General features: G+C 43.8%; 1 protein-coding gene across 2 annotated transcripts in view; it reads left to right on the forward strand.

Annotated features, from left to right (window-relative positions):
• Nucleotides 1-22,795, forward strand: part of nfatc3a (nuclear factor of activated T cells 3a) — a 61,406-nt gene that overhangs the window by 22,251 nt on the left and 16,360 nt on the right. For both annotated transcript variants that reach the window (XM_066713387.1, XM_066713388.1), the window contains exons 3-9: nt 1,689-1,851; nt 10,586-10,785; nt 11,922-12,094; nt 12,253-12,393; nt 18,243-18,298; nt 18,689-18,815; nt 20,974-22,029. In XM_066713387.1, the coding sequence (XP_066569484.1) occupies nt 1,689-1,851; nt 10,586-10,785; nt 11,922-12,094; nt 12,253-12,393; nt 18,243-18,298; nt 18,689-18,815; nt 20,974-22,029 (1,916 nt within the window). The remainder of the gene's footprint in view (nt 1-1,688; nt 1,852-10,585; nt 10,786-11,921; nt 12,095-12,252; nt 12,394-18,242; nt 18,299-18,688; nt 18,816-20,973; nt 22,030-22,795) is intronic.

A 22,795-nucleotide genomic window follows, 5' to 3' on the forward strand; every position in this document is an offset into this window, starting at 1 on the left:
GTTCTGAGATACTGGCTTTTGATTTATTTTGATAATTATTATGATTTATGTATGTATGTATTTGATTTAAACCAAAAATCTTTCACAGCTTCTTTTAGGCATAAACTGTGTGATTTGAATACCTTCCAACTAAATAACCCTTTGCCTCACGCATTTAGGAAACTGAGTATTAACTTGGTCGAGAGGGAACCAGAATGGACTTAATAGTCCTAGTGTCTTAGTGTGGCGTCTGGTTCTGCATACGTGTTTGCTGTGAATTCTCAGTTTTTTGTTCAAGAACGAACCTGCCTGCATTTCCATGCACACGTGAGTTTGGGACCTGTTCTCCCTACACAAGTCATCAGCAGCATTAAAATGTAGCCTGTGTATTTGATACTATGCCACCATATGTTTAAGTAAACAAATGACCCACAGCAGTAAGCTGAAAGGAATGCAGTAGCTCGTTAACATCAGCACTAAAAATGTCAGTCCCTTTCACGATCCAGAGAAATGTAATCGTCTATACCGATGATCATCCACCCTGAGGCTGTCCTGCTGTATTGTGGACCTACTGCCCTTACAGACGACTGAGAATAATGATAATGAAGCTGCAGTTATTATTATTGTGACACTTTGCTTAATTAAATTCTATAGGAGATATTTAGCGATCTCCTCTATTCAACCATATGCATGTGCATTGCTCTGTTAGATTTCAAATCCTAAGAAGATTGCCTGTGTTTAGTGGGTTGATTGGTTTTGAATGGACACAGTCTTGTCTTGGTAAGTTGGTAAGTAGGAACATTCATTAAGACATTATTTTCCTACAACATATTGCTGCTACAGTGGGGAGGAAACGTTGTCATCCTGTATCTGTAAATAGACCTGAAACACCTGTACTACGTGCATGCCAAGTGTTGTAGGAAAATTGGCTCAACTTTTTTTTTTTTTTTTTTTGGTACATCCTACAAAACCATACTCATTTGCTTAATATAAAATAATCTGTGGTGTTTTATATCAAGGAGACACTGAACAGAATGTGCCCTGTGATTGGCAGTGAGATTGTTTCAAGTTTTTTTTTTTTTTTAAATGCAGCTGTTCAAATACGACTGCAGTCTCAATAAATACAGCCTGGCCGGAGGCAGGTATTGACAGAAAAATACAAAGCTTGCAGTGTGTCTGTAGGCAAACTCACAGCTTTCCAGAAATTGTGCTGTGTTTTGTTTCTCTGCACTTTTTTTAGGTAGACATTTTTATGCTTTCTGCTGTTGCTACAAAATGTTACTTCATTGTCCCAGCAAGACCCCCGTGATTTTCAAATGATACACGGAAGAGTATCATAATAAATAGTTACACAGGGATTGTGCTACATTTGAAACCTCACACTTGCCTGTTTGCATTTAAATAAGAACTGGGTAAACAATTGCTATGAAATGTAACTTTCTTTGCCTACATTGTACTACAATCTGCTACTCTGTCTCCTCAAAGCTGTTGAAAATGCATACTTTGCCTTATGGATATATGGATATTTCCCCCACCCACTATATTTCATGGATTTTATGTATTTTCACAGCTGATGTACCTGCTCAGGTGTAGATTCTGAGTATGGTACGCAATAACTGTAGTAAGATAAAGTACATTTACGCAGAAGCTCATTCTTAGTAATTCACTATGTGTCACAGTGTTCCTGACAGTATGTGTCTGTCTTACAGAACATCCTCCCTGCCTCCGCTGGACTGGCCCCTGCCCAGCCAGTTTGGACAGTATGAGCTGAAGATTGAGGTCCACCCCAAGGCCCATCACAGAGCCCACTATGAGACAGAGGGCAGCCGGGGGGCAGTCAAGGCATCTTCTGGAGGGCATCCTGTGGTCAAGGTGAGGAAACCACTCCCTGCTTTAGACTGGTGATTGTCAATAATAATAATAATAATAATAATAATTGTCAATAATAATAATAATAATAATTGTCAATAATATTATAATTATTATTATTGACTATTATTATTGACAATTATTATTATTATTATTAATTATGAATGAACTGCCCGCCTGTCATGCCATCCCAGGGCCCAGGTAAGCCGTCCGCTGTACTTATGTCTTTCAAAGAGGAGTCTGGGATATCCTTGCAGCCAGGCACTGAATATTTAATAGCCCCAGGGACTTGGGATGCCTGTTAGGTGACGGTATCGTTACATTCCCACCAGCCCGGTAGTGGTGCTGCGCCTCCAAGTCCTCGTGCGAGCCAGAGGGGTTCAGGCAGGTATTTGGTGTGGGGGGTCTCCTGCCGTCAGCAGTGTGCCCACAGACAGAAGTCCGTACTTGCTCCTCAGTTGCTGTTTCCATATGGAAGTTTCCCACAGCCTTCTCACCATTCTCCTGACATTTTTTATTTTCTTTAAGTTTTTATTTTTCATTTAAAATGTTTTCCTATCGGTCAGTGGGACTGTTTTTAAAAGTGACTTTCTGATGCCTTTATGCTTAGTTATTGATCCTGCAGGAACCTCTCAGTGCTCCCAATCCTATTGAATCGGACTGCGGACAGATCGTTATCCAGAAATAACTCGAGGTTAATAATTTACCCTCTTTAAAAAGAGGGAAAAAAGAAAATGCATTACTTTAGCACCTGGTTCCAGTTAGCTGGGGTGTGAAGATGCATAATTTAGATATCATATAGAATTGCTTCTGAACTCGTTTTCCCCACCTTTTGTGTGAAACATTCAACAGGGAAACACATCATTACCTCTCTTCCCCCCCCCCCATTGCAGGGAACCTGTTGGTCTGTTAGCAACATACCAGACTTCTGTGCCTCCTGTAACATCAGCCCGTCAAGATTTCACTGCTGAATTCCAGGCTGGTCTTAAGTTACCATTACCAGCGCTAATAATTAAAATCAATCGCTCTAACCACCTGTCACTTTTGGTGCCCTGGAACTATAGTAGGAATGATTTACTTGGTGGCTAACAGTTGCTTTGGCTTTTGTGTGAGAACATATTTTGGACCTGTGATTATCAAGTACAAGACTTGCAGAGTGTGTCTACTGGTACATTGTTGGCAATGGAGGGGTTTCTCAAACAAGAATTGCATTTGATAATGCTCGTGGCACTGGACAGGGGCTGGTTTGTATCGGCTCCAGTCTGTGGGTCCAAGGGCCAGTCCAGGTCTTGCCTCAGCCCAGCTACTGATTTATTTTTTAGCCGTCATTTGAGGTCTATCTAGAATTAGGTAGAATCATGTATTTGCTTTAAATGTCGGTGTTGTTAGCCAAGACCCAGGCAAATGGAGTTTTAAACGGAGGTCTGGAAACATCTGAATTCTAGAATACCCACCACCACCACTACTCCTATCTTGGCCATGGGTCACTGTAACAGTCCAGTAAAAGTTCCATGTGTGTGAGTATCATAGAGATATCTGTGACACAAAGTCCACACAATGCACAGACCCTGAAACTGGGAAAGAAGCCATTTTGTTATTTGTGTTTGATACCCTGGGGTGATGAAATGCATTATTAATGACTCGAGCAGCTCCCTTTTATATTCTCCTGTTCATCGTTGCAGCTTCTTAAAGCAGTATCTCCCACAAGTCATCCAGAGTACAGCACCCTGTCACATTGGATAGCCCAGGCTGCACACCCCCTCCCCTTCTCTCTCTCCTTTAAAATCCCTATTGGTGCTGCATATTCAGGATCTGTGTCTAAGCACCCGCTAGACACAATCTCGTATGAACTTGCAAGGTTTCCAGAGCTGTCATGGTGTAAAGATAAACAGTGTCTTCAGAGTGATCATTTTGCATTCTCCAGCAGCTTTGTTCTGGCTTGCTTCAGAGCCAAGAAAAAGAAAGCAAAGAAGAAAGAAAAGGTCTTGTCCCTCGCAGCATTACTGTGTATCTGCTCTGAGGAGGAGGAGTGTGACTACAGTGTCATTGTCTGGCTTGGCACTGTCTGTTTGTATTTGTCTTCTCGCCTCCTGTATTAAGGTTGCTCATAAATCCAGTGGTTTTCAGCTCTTCCTCTCTTTACTTGTTTGATTCTGTGGTTCAGCGTATAGTGTGTATATTTTGTAAGTCGCCCTGGATAAGGTCTGCCAATAAATAAATAATAAAAGTGTGCTCCTTTATAGACGTAGGGGGTAATCAATATAAACTGTGTTGTGTTAAAGGTCAAGGGTTACCTCCTTTCCTGGGAGTGGTGCAGCACTTATGGAATCAGCTATGCCTCACAGAGAGCTCAATCCGGCTGTTTACACTTGTGACCTGGATCCCCGGGACTTGGGCTTTCAGAATTTAACCCACAAAAAAGGGCAGTTTTCTCGGTAAATGTCTTTCAGAGTGTGGAGTAGCGCGCAGGAGTCGCAGAATGGGTATTGAGCTTTGTGACGGTACAATGACATAGGCTCCCTCGCCACTGAAGTCTGTGCATTCAGACGTATTCCTTCTCTGTGGCCTGCTCCTTTGCTGTGGCTTTGAAAACTCCTGTGGCAGGCAGCTCACCTTTGGCTGTGCAGTGTGCTCCTTCGGGTTGATTCTCATTTCTCAGGGTAGACCATTTCGTCATGCATGTTGCTAGGAGACCTGTAAGCCCATAGCCAGTTTGGCAACGGAATCCCTGTGTGTGTTTAATCGGCTTACTGCGTCTTCTGACACACAGAGGAGTAGGCATGCTACCTCACACAGGGATCCTACAGCGTGGCCAGGGTAGCACTGCTTGGAACAGACTGGGGCTCCCTGTTTAGCCCTCCCTCCTTGGGCAGTGTACGCTCTCAGGGCAGTCGGTGCTTCCTTTAAAAGGGAAAGCACGCACGCTGAAAAAAATAAGGCCTCCATTACTCAGTCCTGGAAGCCTTTATAAAGCCGAACGTGTAAATAGTTCCCCAGTTTAAGGAACCAGCAAGTGAGGCAGATGTTTGAGATGCCCCAGCGCTGAAGGCTGTCATCCTGCGCATTGCCCGTCCCCTGTGAGGTGTAAGTCAGGCCAGGAATTGCTCCCCATGAGGACTTGTGATAAAGCATTCGATTAGTAATGAGACGTGCCAGACATTAGCCATGTGTAGGCTATGTTGTTTATTTTTTATTTAATGGAGGCCATGGTTTCCAGCTCAGTTTGCAGAGATTTCCAAGAGAGATAGAAGAGGAGACGCATTTTATGTCTGTCTTATTTTATGACTAATCGTTTCTATAACAGTTTGTCCCTTTTAACAGTATCCCATTCCAGTGTTGTGAGAGGAACAGTTACTCTATCAGTAACTTAACAAAAGAAAAAAATCATGTGTGACTTTCAACTTTGCCTTATCTCCTGACGGTATCACATTACATACACTAGTCCTTTGTTAGTTTAACATTACTGCATGAATACAGTCATAACCTTGAAGTAATGAAAATCATTTTTATTTAATGGGTGAAAGGAAGTATGCTTGTTACGTGAAATAGGTGTTTTAGAGGGAGAAGGAAAATAAATAAGATCCTCTTACATAATGGTGTTATCATGAACGTAAGGGGATTTCTTGGATTCATGGTTTTCTTTTTTCCCCAGACAAGATCTGCAGGTACAGTGCAATGTTTGTTTAGAGCCTTTTCTACGCTGCGATTACCCTGCTGTTGACTTTTGATGCGTGTTTTTTTTTTTTTTTTTTTTTTTCTTCCCTCTCTCATTGTTTAGACTCTCATCATCTGAGTGAATGATCAGTGCTGGAGACAAGGTCCGAAATACATACTTAGCCTACGTAAATAAATGACAAATTGGGAAGAAAATTGGTATTTTTGAAGTATGTACATTGTTTTTATCTGATTTAATATTCTATAATATATATACAAATAAGAAGCCCTTATATATCATTCATTATTTATGTTCGACAGAGCCTTGAAGGTAAACAAACAAACAAAAAATATATATACAACATTTTTCCTTCTTTTTGCAGTTATATACACACAGCTATTGCCTGTTTCAGAAACAATGTCACAGGGGGCTGTCACGGTTGCTTGTAGTGACCTTCAGTCTTTGGCCTCCTGGCTGCAGCTTTACTTGCGCACACACTGACCCTGTCCATGGCAACCATACAGAAACACAGGGAAACAACTTGGCAGCCGCTCTGTGTGAGGCAGCGGGCTCCTCTGTGAGAAAGTGTAGAGTTACGGCAGAGCAGGTTTACATACAGTGAATCACAGGGAGTCTGTGACATGCACGCTGGACTGTTTGTAGTGGGAGAACACGCCTATATTGCCGCCACTATCTTGTGTTTGTTAAGGATTTTTTTTTATTTTTTTTTTCTTCTACGGGTTGATTTGCCTGTATGGTCTTGGTCGAGCTGCTCCCATTGGGGCTTGCTGTTTTTTTGTGTTTTTCTTTTTGCTATTACTGGAGCCGTGGAACAGATGCAGACCAAAATAAACAAGCTTAATTTAGAAGATCGTATGTAATATTATACAGCGTTTTTATTTTAGTTAGACTTTACTACTCCAGCATAAAGGGCATGCGACTGCTTTCCCTGATCTGACCGGTATTAATGTCACCAGTTTAATATATCTGCCCCGGCTGCATGCTGTATTAACCAGCTGGTCTGAGAGGGTTTTGTTAGATTAAAGACCAGCCATGACTCTGGTACCTCACATTTGCCACTAATCTTGTATTTGGTGAAGGCTGTTGCCTAGGAAAGTCAAATGCATTGAAGCTGAGCTGGGCGAGGATCGTGATGTGGTGAGACAGTGTCTGACCTTGGTTTGAAGACCTTACTGCACCAAGAACCTTTGAATCGCAACACAGGTTTAGTTTTCCCCATTGTTCCCATTTGAAACCTGTGTTCATATATCGTATCTGTGTAGATATGTGTATAATTTGTTATTCATTCATCTAAAATGAATCCCTTTAAAATCCCACCGCTGTGGCATCTTTCTGTGATTCGGTGTGGTTCGGCATGAGGGTGGACATTCAGGTGCATTTTGGTGCTGTAGCCCAGGGGGAGGTTTGAGATCGCTGTCCACAGTCCCCAGTGGCTGCGGCAGAAATCTGCCTCTCCTCGTCGGCCTGGTCTCAGCAGATGCTCCTGGGCCAGCTCTGGGGTTGGGTCGTCTTGGCCTTACTCGCCTGCTTCTCAGCACAAACTCTCAGCTCTTGCATTTCAAAACAGCAAGACAAACTCAGCGCAGGGCATGTGTTGTATTGAGAAATGCCTTATTGTTTTGCTTCTATTCTATTAGTTCCGTTTGTGTCCAGTAACTGAGGTGTGCAGGGTGCTGTAGTGTGTGTCTGTGTGTGTCTGTGTGTGTCTGTGTGTGTCTGTGTGTGTCTGTGTGTGTCTGTGTGTGTCTGTGTGTGTCTGTGTGTGTCTGTGCAGTATGGCATAGTGCTGGGTCTTGGAGAGCGTGCCATATGCCCAGTCTGACACACACACTTTGCTGGCCTGCTCTAACTGCACAGCCACCATGTGGTGTCCTGCCACCTCACAGAGAGAGAGCGCTTGCCATTCGTCTCCATCTCAGTCCTGCCCAAGTTTTCAAAATATCTATGTCTATTGATGTTATATCAGGTTAGTTCAACAATAAGAATATTGTCATTAGTATGAAAGTGAATTGCTGGGTACGGTTTTGTTTCAACATTTTGCCATTTTGTTAGTGACCTGGAACTTGTGGAGCATGTTCTCTATGCATTACTACATGACAGTAACATGCAGGCACACAGGCCTCTTTTATTCAAAAGCACCGTTTCACTGGATCTGATATGAATAGCTGCCCCCACCCTCCAGGTCCCACATTACATACAGACGCATTTAGCAGCCAGTTATTTTCTAAACCACTCTGCGAATGAGGCTGCCTCTTTGGAGCTGGAAGTACAGCAGTCTTTAATCCCCTGAGGTGTTTTAGGTAGTGGAGAGCACTAAATACCCCGTTGCTCTATGAAGCCATTAAGCTGTTTTTTAGAGCATTAAAAAAAAAAAAAAAAAAGTCTAATCCTTCATCACCCTTGCAGTGATTTTCATTAAAGCAGTGAAGCCAGTATGGGGCCACGTGTGGTGCAGAGGGAAAACCTGCGGTTAAGATCCCTCGAATGGCCTTGAGTTTGTTTATGAATATCCCATTGCTGCCACCATCGCCTTCCCTCACTCCTACTGCCATCCCCATCATCATGGTCACAACTCCTCGACAGTCACAGAAAAAAAAAAAAAGATCTTGTAATTTGTTTGGTTGTCATGATTAAGCAGCGATTTCAAATACAGGCTTGCATGATGATGAAGATATTAAACTCGCATGTAAAAAAAAAAAAAAAAAAACTCAAGTAGGTGTAATGAAATGTTTTTTATGGTGTCCGATTGCACTAGTGCAGACAGACAATGATTTGGAAGCCACAAACTAACTGCAAGCTACCTTTGTGGAAGAGGTTGAATTGGATTATTTTAAGCAGTTTTAAAAACTCATCGGTATATAAAATAATTGAATCGCTGTGGCTATTCCGCGGTCCCTCGGTGATGGAACCACATGGTCTCCTGTGGTCAGACTGCGCGGCCTGGTCTCTGATCTTTGATGTAACCCCACTGTGGCGCCGCACAGTGCTGTGGTGCCTGATAGTGCCCTTTTGTTTCCTCGACGACAACATTTTAGTCAGCGCACTAAAGCAAGAAAGGGAATGTGCAAAACACCACTGCTCCAGCAGCACTGACACCCTGTCTGCGTGTAAGATTAGACCTGACTGTGTATACTTACTATTAATTATTGGTCTTCGCGTGGCAGTAAAAACATGATTGCATGGAACATTACCCGTCCATGTACAGGTATACAGTTTAAATCGACCATTTTCATATCAAGGGCGCCTAGAAAAATAAATTTGCTTTGCTGTGACCTGTCTGAAGCTGGCAGTACATTCTGACTTTCAGGCCGGTGTGGTGTGGTGTGTGTTTATTTTTCCCTGCACACCCTGTAGATTAATTAGCTAAGAGAGCTGGACCCGGCTGCTCTGGGCCTCTCTTTTGAAATAAATCACCATGCAGCAGCAGCGCTTTCCTCAAGTTATTTTGAAAACCACCCTTTATGAGCCAGGGGTCAGGCCAGGGAGGTCATCCAAACACAGCAGGGTCCTCCACAGCCTGGTAACTCACTCTGCACCTGCGGGGCAATGAGAGTTTTTAGTGCAAACAACGGGAACCGAGTGACGCCTTAAAAACATTGCTGAGAGACAAAACTCCATCCCACGTGTGTCCCATGTGTCCTCCTAACACTGTAAACATGGTGGACGACCTTTCTAACCATAACCGGCCTGTCCAAAAGAGGTTCTTACCCACTAGTTGAGATTGATCAGCATCACGACTGCTGTGAGTTACAGAGGGAGTCTCTCTGAGTTAAAGCCAGACACCCCAGCAGGCCTCAGTCAGACAATGAGAGGTGTTTGGCAAGACATCCTTTTACAAACCAGCCAAATCCAATTCTTGGTTTCTGTCTGGGAACCTTGTCTCCAGGAGAAGTAAAACTTGGTCTTGGCCCGGGGGGAAGCCAATAGACAATGTAGACCCTCAGTGCATGACCAGTACATCACTCCAAACATTTGCGCCGTGACGCAAAGAGAAGAGTGAACGTAGATCGGTCACTGTTCAGCTGTGGCTAGGCCTGCGGGTCCCCTGGGCCGCAGTGTTGAAGGGCTTCCTGTGTACACAACACTCAGACGCACTCTGAGGTCAGCCGTGCCATCCTGTAGGTTCAGCCCATGCCAACCACAACAGTTGAACAGGAGCTGGATTGTTAGGGCTCCGTTTCCTCTTTCTGGCAGCAGCCGCAGTGGCAGGGCTCCCTCTGGACACCCTCCGCCCTTGCTGAGCTCCTTGCCTGCTCCCGGGCCAGGTTAGCATGTGGGCTACGCTGGGCAGGTCTTTCCTCAGGGCAGCAGCTGGAGGGAGGGGTAGCTGGCAGGCTGGTTGACTCCTCTGGGTGGGGCTGCTACCTGGCGGCCTTTGTGGTTTTTGTTATCGGTGACTCTTTTTTTGCTTTTGTTTGTGTGTTTGCTGCATGGATGTGTCGTGGATCTCACAGAATGATGGAGAGGTTTTAGAAGCTGAAGCCCTTTTTCGGGGACCAACAAAATGACTTTTGTCTTAGCTTCAGATATCTCATCTTGAACTAGAAGTTACTGTTTGTGTTTATTTGCACAAGGCAGCACCTTCCTTCTTTGTTTTTCTTCTCATTCCTCTCTTGCTCTCTCTCCAAACATGGTTTTTATTTCTTATAATTTTTTTTAAAGACAAAAAAATAAAATCCTGCTCTGGCTTCACGATCAGTCATAATTCATTTTTTCTTCCCACAGGTATTTGTTGTATATTTTTTAAAACTGTCAAATATTATGAATCACAGAAGGGAGTTCTCTTTAAAACAATTAGATGCATACTGAATCCTTGGTAAAAACAGTAAGGGGAAAGTATGATAAAGATATTACATTAGAACATTGGAGTTGACCTGGGTTACAGCCAGAACGCCAGACGAATCTCCATATACTTTGCCAGAATGATCTTGGGATTTATCCTTAAATGTTTCAACATGACTTTTAAATAAACTAAACATGTGAAGGATTACACTGCATTTAGTAAATGTGCGTCTATGTATATAGGTTTATAATTCTTCTTTTTCCTTCTTTCTGTTTCAGCTCATAGGCTATAATGAGAAGCCAGTCAACCTACAGATGTTCATTGGAACAGCTGATGATCGTTACTTAAGACCACATGCCTTCTACCAGGTGCACAGAATTACAGGGAAGACTGTCGCTACAGCTAGCCAGGAAATCATCATCGCCAGTACAAAGGTTCTCGAAATTCCTCTCCTTCCCGAAAACAATATGTCAGCCAGGTACTTGTCATAACCACTTCAGAATTACATTATTCACTCTCGAGCGTGCCACTGTTGAAGCCTTATGAGCATAAAAATAGCACTGTTGTCCAAGGAATTTATAGCAGTTGGGACTGTAATGTCTTCCACTGAGAATTTTATAGATCCTTAATTGAAACCAAAGGTTGAGCAAGTCTGAAAGGAAAATATGAGAATTGCAGACCATGGTAGTCTAGAGAATAAGCTATGTTTTTCCATATTTTCATTCTTTTTTTTATACAACAAATGGTCCATAAATTTTGCATATTTTTCTATGGTATCACAGGTTTATTGCATGGTGGAAGAAGTAAGTGTGTTTCATAGCCATTTGTGAGCGTGCTAGCCAGGACTCACAGCACCTGCTGCTCTTCTGCTCATTCACCTGAAAGCTGACCTTGATCTTTCAGTCAGGGAAATGCATCATTACACTTTTAACTGCAACATAAATACATTTTGTTCATTTTTATTGTTATTTCTGAAGCGTGCCCTGCTTCTTCTCTAGATTCTTTCATTTTATTGCATTTATGTATTATTTTTTATTGCTGTTGCACCTGAACTTAATGTGCCTTGAATATAACCACCTCTTAGTTTGTGTAGATAAGGAAAGGAGCACGACTACACCACTGCATGATAGTCTGAGTTGCTTTGAACACGTGCACAATCTGCTTGTTTAATCTGCGATAAACCCAATTAATTACTGAAATTACAGCAAGTAGAGAAATATTCACTAATTCATTATTCCTTATTAGTTACAGTTCGACTAAAGTCTAGAAGTTCACCTTCGCTCTAATGTGATACCGTATCAGGCTGTACCGTGGTGCAGCACAGATACTACTAAAAACATAGCCTTTGTTAGCCTTAACATATTCATAGTAGATACGCCAGAGCTGTAAAATCATTGAACAGTATAAAGGTCCAGCAAGAGAGAGAGAGGTGAATATAATGCAATTTTTATAGGTGATAATTCATTAACACACAAAGCCTCTCCTCCCACCCCAAGTCTGTGACCGGGATGAGTGTGTGGGTTGTGCGCCGCAGCTGGGATGCTGGAGCTGTGGTAGTGGTGGCAGGGATTCCCGGCTGGCTGGTCACGTGCCTCTCCCTCCTATCTTTGGCAGCATTGACTGCGCCGGCATCCTGAAGCTGCGCAACTCTGACATAGAGCTGCGCAAGGGCGAGACAGACATCGGCAGGAAGAACACACGTGTAAGAGTGGTGTTCCGCGTGCACATCCCTCAGCCCAGCGCCAAGGTGCTGTCCCTGCAGGCTGCTTCCATCCCTGTGGAGTGCTGTGAGTTTCTACCGCTTCCTTACATCAGTGTCCAGCTCAGAGCGTCGTGCGCTGTGCTCCTGTAGCTGGTAGTGTCTGTGTTCATATGTATTTTTTGTGTGTACAGTGCTGTGTTCCTGACGGTGTGCACTGTGCTGTGCTGTGCTGTGCTTTTTCAGCCCAGCGATCGGCCCAGGAGCTGCCCCAGGTGGAGAAGTATAGCGTGAGCAGCTGCTCTGTTAATGGCGGAGAGGAGATGGTCATCACTGGGTCAAACTTCTTTCCCGAGTCCAAAGTCATATTCCTGGAGAAGGGGCCTGGTGAGTTGCTGTTTTACTGCTCTAGAGCTGATGTATACAGTTCATTAAACCCAATTTGTAGAACCACACTCTGGACTGTATGCGTGTCTTGTCCCCTCTCAGTTGGTGAGTTTGATTTGAAACGAAGAGCCGTCTGGCCAGAACACCTGAAGCCCTCACAGGCTTGACCCATCACCTGTCTCCCACTTCTCACACACACAGATGTGCAGCTGCTCCTGCCTATAGTGTTCTTGTATGTGCACCTTTCTGGTTTTACTTTGGATTGCCTGTCATGCTTACTGGCAACTGAATCTGTCCTCCCAGCCTGTCCTGAAAGCAAGAAGCATGCTGAGAATTGAAAAAAATGTATTCTGGAAAACCTCCTGCCCCGAGGGCTGCTGCAGCGCTGATTTACATCATTCCCCAATGCTGCCATAATTAACGCAAGTGAAGGCGAGCCCAGACTGGAAACCTTGACAGCGTGGCATTCGGTTCAATGTCCATGCCTGCCGTAAAAAAACGAAACAAAAAACAAGAATACAAACAAACACAGAGAAAACGCCAGTGGTCATGTGACGCAGCCGTGTGGCTCCCGCAGCTGACAAAACTACGCTGATGTTATAATCAGCAGCTACAGGAATGCTGGTTTTCTGACTGGCCAAGCAGAGGGAAATCTTTAATTTTGCTTTAAACTTGGAAGTAGGAAACTTGGAAAGGCACCTACAGCACACAGCTGCTGTTACTCCCCATCACCCGAATAGGAAAAATTCCTCTGGATTGATGTATGACTGGTGAACGGCACATTCCTCGGCTCATTCCAGCACTCGATGCCCCTTTTGCAATAGAAACAATATGAAGGATCTACGGCACCGACAGCCCTAAGGTGCACAACTGTATGGCAACACTACGGGAGTACTGCTAGCATTAAGAGTAGGAAGGCTTGGGTGCTGCCATAAGCGTAAAAATGTTAACCTAAGGGACTTGTACTGAACTCAGTCCCAATTCATTCATATGTTGAATAGAGATGTGTGCCTTTCTTTAACCTGATGTCATTTGTAATTTAGGTGTGCTTTCCCTCTCTTACTCTTTCTCACTTAAGGAAGACTGTGAATGTTTCTGTAGTGCTCATGTTAACGAGACCTGTTTCATTTACATAAACAAGGAAGGCAAAGTGTTTGGAAAGGAGGGAGAGAAAAAAAAAAGTCACAGACTCACTATAAATATTTTTGTTGATGTTTCAACTAATTTATTTATTACATTGAGAATCATAAAAGTGATCTTTTCTGGTGTGTGTGTGTTTGTGAGAGACTGAGCTGTGAGTTGTGGTAGAACTTGCACTTGGATTAATCTTGTTTAGTTACTGTACAATCGATGCTACTTGTTACCTATACACATTAGCTTGTATTTCGGCCATTTATTTTCATGAAAAGCCTTTAGCTTGTGAAAGGCTTTGAGAGCGATGCACGTGCTCATTGTGCCTGTAACATTCAAAAGGTACCACCTCGTGGCTGTTTAAAGCTGTAGCTCTGTGAAAACGTATTAAAAACATTTCTGCTGTTGGGGTATGCTCTGCTGTGTGAGCGTTGCCTCTTGCTCTGTTGCTGTTGTCAGTTCAGCCTCAGTTTAGGACGACTTCGCTCTTAACTGCCCCAGAGGTGAAGTTGATGCAAACCAATGCTGGGACTTCATGGTGATCGTTTATGATCAGTATTGCTGACCCTGTGTTGAGGAATCGGGCAGCTTCAGCTCTGTGGTTCACAATGTGATCCTTGTGTTGCCCAACTGTTGCTGTGCTGCTGTGTCCGTTGTTTTCTTGAGCTGGAGCCCCTGTGTACCGATCCCTGGACAGATGTGCAATAACTCCTGGGTGCCGAGGCTCAGCCCGGGCTCACTGCCGAACCAGCTGATATTTCCCCCTGTACTGCAGAACAGTGAATTCTGGGAATCTTCTGTGGAGCATGGCACACCAGGATTCATATAGTAAATGCTGCCTGCATTCTATAGGGATAGGCTATATCCTGTGTAAAATAAACCAGAATAAATAAACAAATAATCACACAAATAAACAATGTTAGAAATGCAGTATTAATTGTAGAATATCTATATCTATCTATATATATATATATATATATATATCATTGTTAATTATATACATGGGGTATTATTTATAGAAATGATATATATATAATATGTGTGTGCTTGTGTGTGTGTGTTTTCTTTTCCCCTCTGAGCCCATTTCTCAGAGTGTGTGGGAACTGCATCCTCAGCATATCTCACAGGTGACTGTTCCTGTAGAAGCAGACTGAGTTATGCAGCAGCAGCACCAGACAAGCTGCTGAAAGATCCCTTGTTATTATTGCCATTATTAAACTACATACCAAACAATTTTTGCTGAGCAGAAGTGAAAAGCATGACTGCAGCATGGCCCCTTTCTGTACAGCCCTTTGGTAATTGGTGATGGGGGAGGTGGAGCCGACAGCCATGATTCATGAGATGCTGAGTGATTTCTTTCTGAATAGACGCACCGACATTTGGTAATTGCTCTATGGCATGATCTCTCCGATTACTAAGTGGCAGTAGCCCGCCGCTCTGGTCCGTTGGCCCGACCCCTGGCATTGTGTGCGTGTGCTGGGCGGCCCGGGGTCGGAAGGCAGGCGTGTGGTGGAGGAAGGCTAGCCTGTGGCTCGTGGTGATTGTCACAGAGGTGAGGTAGGCCTGATGCCTGGGGCTCCAGGTCAGCTTGGATAAGATTACACTTTCCTCGCCTTTCCTGCCCGGATAGGAAGTCTTTCCTCTGCTTCGCAACCAGGTCTCCTGGCTTTTCCTGCATTGTGTAGAAATTAGTTTTTATTGTTAGTTTTTTTATATATATATATACAGTGAGGGAAAAAAGTATTTGATCCCCTGCTGATTTTGTATGTTTGCCCACTGACAAAGAAATGATCAGTCTATAATTTTAATGGTAGGTGTATTTTAACACTGAGAGACAGAATAACAACAAAAAAATCCAGAAAAACGCATTTCAAAAAAGTTATAAATTGATTTGCATGTTAATGAGGGAAAAAAGTATTTGATCCCCTATCAATCAGCAAGATTTCTGGCTCCCAGGTGTCTTTTATACAGGTAACGAGCTGAGATTAGGAGCACTCTCTTAAAGGGAGTGCTCCTAATCTCAGCTCGTTACCTGTATAAAAGACACCTGTCCACAGAAGCTATCAATCAATCAGATTCCAAACTCTCCACCATGGCCAAGACCAAAGAGCTGTCCAAGGATGTCAGGGACAAGATTGTAGACCTACACAAGGCTGGAATGGGCTACAAGACCATCGCCAAGCAGCTTTGTGAGAAGGTGACAACAGTTGGTGCGATTATTCGCAAATGGAAGAAACACAAAATAACTGTCAGTCTCCCTCGGTCTGGGGCTCAATGCAAGATCTCACCTCGTGGAGTTTCAATGATCATGAGAACGGTGAGGAATCAGCCCAGAACTACACGGGAGGATCTTGTTAATGATCTCAAGGCAGCTGGGACCATAGTCACCAAGAAAACAATTGGTAACACACTACGCCGTGAAGGACTTAAATCCTGCAGCGCCCGCAAGGTCCCCCTGCTCAAGAAAGCACATGTACAGGCCCGTCTGAAATTTGCCAACATCTGAATGATTCAGAGGAGAACTGGGTGAAAGTGTTGTGGTCAGATGAGACCAAAATCGAGCTCTTTGGCATCAACTCAACTCGCTGTGTTTGGAGGAGGAGGAATGACCCCAAGAACACCATCCCCACCATCAAACATGGAGGTGGAAACATTATGCTTTGGGGGTGTTTTTCTGCTAAGGGGACAGGACAACTGCACCGCATCAAAGGGACGATGGACGGGGCCATGTAGCGTCAAATCTTGGGTGAGAACCTCCTTCCCTCAGCCAGGGCATTGAAAATGGGTCGTGGATGGGTATTCCAGCATGACAATGACCCAAAACACACAGCCAAGGCAACAAAGGAGTGGCTCAAGAAGAAACACATTAAGGTCCTGGAGTGGCCTAGCCAGTCTCCAGACCTTAATCCCATAGAAAATCTGTGGAGGGAGCTGAAGGTTCGAGTTGCCAAACGTCAGCCTCGAAACCTTAATGACTTGGAGAGGATCTGCAAAGAGGAGTGGGACAAAATCCCTCCTGAGATGTGTGCAAACCTGGTGGCCAACTACAAGAAACGTGTGACCTCTGTGATTGCCAACACGGGTTTTGCCACCAAGTACTAAGTCGAAGGGGTCAAATACTTATTTCCCTCATTAACATGCAAATCAATTTATAACTTTTTTGAAATGCGTTTTTCTGGATTTTTTTGTTGTTATTCTGTCTCTCACTGTTAAAATACACCTACCATTAAAATTATAGGCTGATCATTTCTTTGTCAGTGGGCAAATTGTCAGCGCATATAAACATATCAGCTCAGGCTGGGATTTCCATATAAAGTCATTAAGATTTTGGCATTGTATTTACCTTAGCCATAGTATTTGGAGGCAGTGTTCTAATACTTTTTTCTGTGGTTTCATGGCGTCTTTAACTTTCACGGAAAAAAAAATCATGTTTGAATGCGTCTTCATTTTCTTCAGAAACTGGTGGAATCCAAGGTTGTTCTCCTGAAGAAGAAGAAAAAAAATCATAAGAAAAGCTTTTATACTTAATTTACTTGCCATGGTTGTAGAATGGAACTGACCCTTGATATTACCACAGTGATGTCTTGTGTCATATGCTGCTTTTATTTTACATACACATGTATGTGTGGGATGGAGATGTCTGTAAGCTGCTTTCTTTGTACTGTGTTTCTAATGAAACATAAGAAGCATGAGACATGACCTTTATCTGGTGGAACACCCAACAAGGATATTATATATGCATGTGCCACAGTTCAGTGTGTAGCTCTGGGAAAGGTAGAGCACAAACCCACAGAGGCCTAGCAGAGATTGGGGGCTTTTGGTAAAACATCTTCCTGTTGACACAAGACAGCTCTCCCAAAACTTAGATTAGCACACTGCAATAACACTTCAGGGCTTCCCGACACAAGTAAGACTGGCAGCCTGAACTGTAGCAGGGTTACTCTTTAGTTTGGGGGAAGCCTTTGGTAAAGAGGCATGCAGGTGCAAAAGATTTAATCTACTGGCCCACTTATGACGTTAGGTCTTTGAAGCAACCACCTGTGAAGGCAACTCCTCTGCTGTAGTCGTTTACCCCAGGGCCATTTCCTTTAGTCATCTGAAATGGCTGTTTAAAATTTTGTAGCTCAAGTGATCACAGTACAGCATACGATTTTGTTGGAACAAAACTAGATACGAGCCCAGTGTATTATTATACTTTTTAATGGGGTTTCTTGTTGATCAATTCCGGAAAGATGCCTAGAACAGAAAGCAATTTACCAAGTGTGGCTTTATATCATGGGCCGCTGCTAAAATATTTGCAGTGGCTCAGGGGCTAACTTGGTTATCGAGCAGGACCGGGCCAGGGGGCATCTAGAAGAGTTCCCTTCCAATGGGAATTCGCAAATTCTGAAATATAATGTTAGCTGGACAAAAATGCACTGTAAGCGACAGCTTGAGTCCCACTGAATGATTTAACTTATTATTTTTGTTCATGGCACATTTTATATGTGCTTAATAGGGACAGTACAATTAAAACATTGACACATCATTAGAAACAGTCATTCAATTAATTGTACACATCCGGTAATGCTTGTATTGTGATTTGTGGGCAAATTTTGTGTGTATATATATTTATTATTTTTTTTATTTAATTCCTTCTTTGACTTCTTCACACCTGATCACTACCACAAACTGCAGACTAAATACTAATACTCTTTTTCCTGATTTATTTTCCTTAGATGGGCGACCTCAGTGGGAAGTTGATGGTAAAATAATACGGGAAAAAAGCCAAGGAGTAAGTAGACTGTATTTCATGACAATGCATTAAATGTAAAGATGACTTTGTGACAACATCTAGAACAGCACATGATAAGAACACTCTGAGACGTAAACAACAATACTGTTTAAAAAGCATGTCTTTAATGGAATGTTTCTGCTGTAAGAGATTCTTCAGTTCTTCTCAGAGATTGATATGGTTGGTTAATGGTAAACATACTGCTGAAATGAAAGTTGTCTCTCCAAAACCACGTAGGGTACATTTTCTATTAGTAAGTAATAAAACTAGTTTAATAATAAATAAAAATCTGGTTGAGCAGAATTACATAAATGATGTGTGCCATTTGACATGTATTTATTAAAAAAAAAAAAAAAACACCAACTCTAATTTATTTTTTCCTCTTGATAGTCTACCCTGGTCATTGAGATCCCTCCCTACCACAGCAAGACGGTGGTGTCTCCGGTGCAGGTGCAGTTCTATGTGTGCAATGGAAAGCGGAAAAGGAGCCAGTCCCAGCGTTTCACGTACTCGTCCGGTAACTTGAGTTAATTTAATTCATTAAAGCAATTAATTAAATTAATTCACTCCACTCCACAGTTGAGGACGATCAAAAAGCACCTATTCCTCAGACCCATCCATGCCTGTTACAGCAGGGCTGTGAGATGACGCTCTTTTGCATAGGTTTCAGATGTTTGAAGCAGCTGCTGTCCGTGAACTCCTGAGTGGAAGAAAACTATTTTTTGCTTTATTTGCATGTGGTTTTTGTGGCACCTCTGCCTATGTACTTCTAGACCGGAGCTCGCTGCACCTGTTTGTACAACATCCTTAAAAGGAAATAAAGGACCCGATCCTGTAAAACAAAAGAATAAATCCATAATTACAAATAAAATATATATATATATCCAGGTCTGGCTGCTGATGAATTTATGAATAATCATTTTTTTCATTTTAGTTAATCAGCACAATGATCATGAACAAACTGAAGCATTGCATTTTAATATATATTTTCTTCTTCAGTGGAAGCAATTATAAAAAATAAAAAATTGAAATTTTGTTGTATAATTCAGTAATAAATGTATGTATTTTGAAGACCAAAACTAAAGCACCCTGAGTAATTGTAATTATTATTGTTTAACTGGACAGAGATGAGAAGCAACAGTGAGCAAAAACTTTGTAATTATTATTGTTTAACTGGACAGAGATGAGAAGCAACAGTGAGCAAAAACTTTGTAATTATTATTGTTTAACTGGACAGAGATGAGAAGCAACAGTGAACAAAAACGTTTCAGAAAAAAACTGTATTTCAGAAAAGCAGCTTAATGGTACCAAACCTTGACACCCACCTTCTGTGCTCAAGATGCACCCACTTGATGAGCGTTTCCTGTTTTCCCTCTAACAGCCACGTCTTTAGCCAATGAGTGACAAGTACAGGTGTCTGCAGGAAGTGTCTGCTTGTACTTTAAAGCAGCAGCCACTGATTATCTGCTAACCACGGCTGCGCCGCCGTGCAGGGAGAGTGGCAGAGACAAGGGGCCCTGAGCGCTTGACAAACTGTTTGTTATTAACAACAGGCTGCGTGTGGGCGGCCGCGGCTCTTGACAGCGAGCGCAGGAATGGTGCGAAATGCGTAGGCAGGGGATGGCAACACAGCCAGCTCGAAATAAAAAGGCTCTCTCTTTAATTAGCTTGTTGCCTGTTCCTAAACAGCCACTTTCAGCCCTATTGTTATAAAACACGTTATTGTCACTGTGCCGCGCACGCCTTCCTCATGCTTTAATGGGGTTGCGCTGAAACGCAAACAAGCTCATTCTCTGCTCCGCTGACACGTGTCTTTTGTTAGAAAGTGTTCTTATAAAAAGGCCGACAAATAGCAGTGCCAGAGGGGGGATAAACTGTGTTCCTGCTGTTTAGTAGCAGGCCGGCACTGGCTGCAGGGGGTTCTGCTTTTCCCACAAAGTGCTGTCCATGGCACAAGGACAAACAACATATGCTTTGTAGTTTTGCCCCTTTGGCGTCAGAGCGGGATAAAAATATCTTTTAAAACATTTGTTTGGTGAGCACCAGATTGATAAATGGGTTACTGCTTGCTGTATTTTCTTTCACTGTTAATAGATGTCCTGTTGCATAGAAACAGACTTTTTTTTTTTTCTTAATTCAGACATATTTAGGTTTGCTTCAACCTAGTACATTTATTTAGTTACAGTACAATTATAGGCTGTGCCATCTAAACCTTAGATCAGCAGAGTACTCATAAGTGCAGCAGGCTATTGTGTGTGTTATTTATATTTTCCCCTCAGAGCGATTTTCAGTGAATACTGAGAAGCTTTGTTGTGCTTTAAATGAAGAGACTGTGCCACAGGAATTAAAATAAAATGGGCCATTATGTGAAATGGTGAGCCTGGGTGTAATTTAATTGTTGTGTGTAGATCTCCACCCATCTCAAAGTACTTTGCTGATGAATATAATGATGCATCCTGCTGTTGCTCACTCTTACCACATGGAAGACTTAGTAGTCTTCAACATTTCAGTTTTTGCCTGATTTTAGTCAGATACACACATTGCAGTATTAAATCTACAGATACCTGAAACATTTTATCAGTCATCATTACTACTGCACAGTTCTCAGTAAGTGCAGTGGTTTTCAAAAGTGATGCCTTGTGTGATGCCTTGTTGTTCTCTGTGTCTGTCTGTAGTTCTGGTTAAACAGGAGCACCGTGATGAGATGGACCTGCCCACACTGCAGCCCCTGGTCCACACTGCCAGCCTGCCCGGCCTTCACCCTGTCAGGACACAGCTGCCTTCACCCGATCAAGGCCTTCCTCACGACGCCCTGCTCTCCAGCTCTCCCCGGGGCCTGGTCACTACCCCGCTGCCAGCCCCTCAACAGTCTACCTACACCCCCCTGGGCCCTCCGGCGCTGCCTCACCTGCCCCAGCAGCACATGCCTCACCTACAGGGCCGGAACCTAGGGCCCGGCGCCGACTGCCAGCTGGTCAGCCCTCCCCCGATGCACCAGACTTTCCACTCCACGCCGGCCCCGCCAGCCCGGCCATCCTACCAGTCTATGCAGCCCCCCTTGGCGTATAATGGTCAAGCAGGTCTTCCCATGAGTGCCGGCTCGCCACAAGCCTATGAGCAGATGTCGTTCCAGCCTGACCCTGCCAGCTCTCACCCCCTGGGTTTGGGCTGCCAGTCCATGGTCTACCACTCTTCTCCCTCCTCAGCCTCCAACTCCACTACTCCACCTGCCTCCAGCCACCCACTCACCCACCCCACTCCTCACCTGCAGTCCCTGGGCTACCACTGTCCCCCCCCTGCACAGGTGTCCTCCCCACCTGGTGCCCATTCCATGGGCCAGCCCTCCTCACAGATGCAGTCCATGGTCTACCACCCCCCCAGCCAGAGATCAGCATCCTCCCCCTCTCCTACCACCCCTCTGCCCATGGTGCCCTCCCCACACTCTGGGCCCTCCTCCCCTCAGATGCACCCTTTGCCATACCAGTCTCCCACCCCGGGGCCAGCCTCCTCCCCTTCTCCCACCTCTGGCAGTCCCATGGTTCACCTGCCCTCCCCCCAGGCTCACAGTCCCAGCTTGGCCAGCCTGTCTGGGCCTGGCCCCCTGGGACACCCCCAGGCCCCACAGCTTCCCTTCCCCCCAAAGGAGGAGAACCTGAACATCAAGCAGGAACCCGAGGACGCTGAGCTGACCTTCCGATCCATCGGCCTGCAAGACATCACGCTGGATGATGGTAAGGCTTTCCCCTAGCATGTGCCCATTACTGGAACTCATACTAGTGATGTTAATACTGCATTTCAAGGCAATACCTCGATGAAGCATTTAATGTGTTATCCCTCAGCACGCAATCGTCTAATCCACATCGATCACTGTAAGATTAAATACACAACTTATTAAGCTTCCTCATAGTTAGGACCTAAATTCCTAAAGTCAGTTGAAGACTTGGTTGGCCTTGACAGTTCCTTTAGCTGAATAGCTGTGCTGTGTGTTGTAAGTTGAGCAACACCGCAACTGTTTAAAGACTGCTTTCGATTGTAATGTCAATGTCCTCAGCAAGAAGTCGCTATAAATGGAAAACGCCAACATCTAGATGCCAAGTCTTTCTCCTTGCTAAATCTTTCATGTGATGTAGAGCAAGTTGGATGCCAAAAAATAATGCTGTGGTGGACCCAGCTCAGTGACTGAAATGTCCCAAGGATAGCCTCTTCTCGCATTCATCCTGAATTTACTGTAGTTCTTTAGGGTCCAGCGTGAGTTTCTGTGGTCACAGTGCAGAAACTATGCCTTCTCCAACCCCTCCTTCCCTTACCCTCCCTCTCTCTTACACAAATACATTTTACTTTCAGTGAGGCACTTGGGTTTGTTTTCATAGTGTAACATTGCTCTATATCTGAGCTACATCACAAGTCCCACAAAATAACCAGTGTTGAGTTTAAGAGCACGTTAATAAGTAGCCAGGCTCGGCTATAATAGAAATTCTTTTGCATGAGTGAGGGTTA

The sequence above is a fragment of the Amia ocellicauda genome, chromosome 9, assembly GCF_036373705.1.
Source record: "Amia ocellicauda isolate fAmiCal2 chromosome 9, fAmiCal2.hap1, whole genome shotgun sequence".
Classification (NCBI taxonomy): Eukaryota; Metazoa; Chordata; class Actinopteri; order Amiiformes; family Amiidae; genus Amia; species Amia ocellicauda.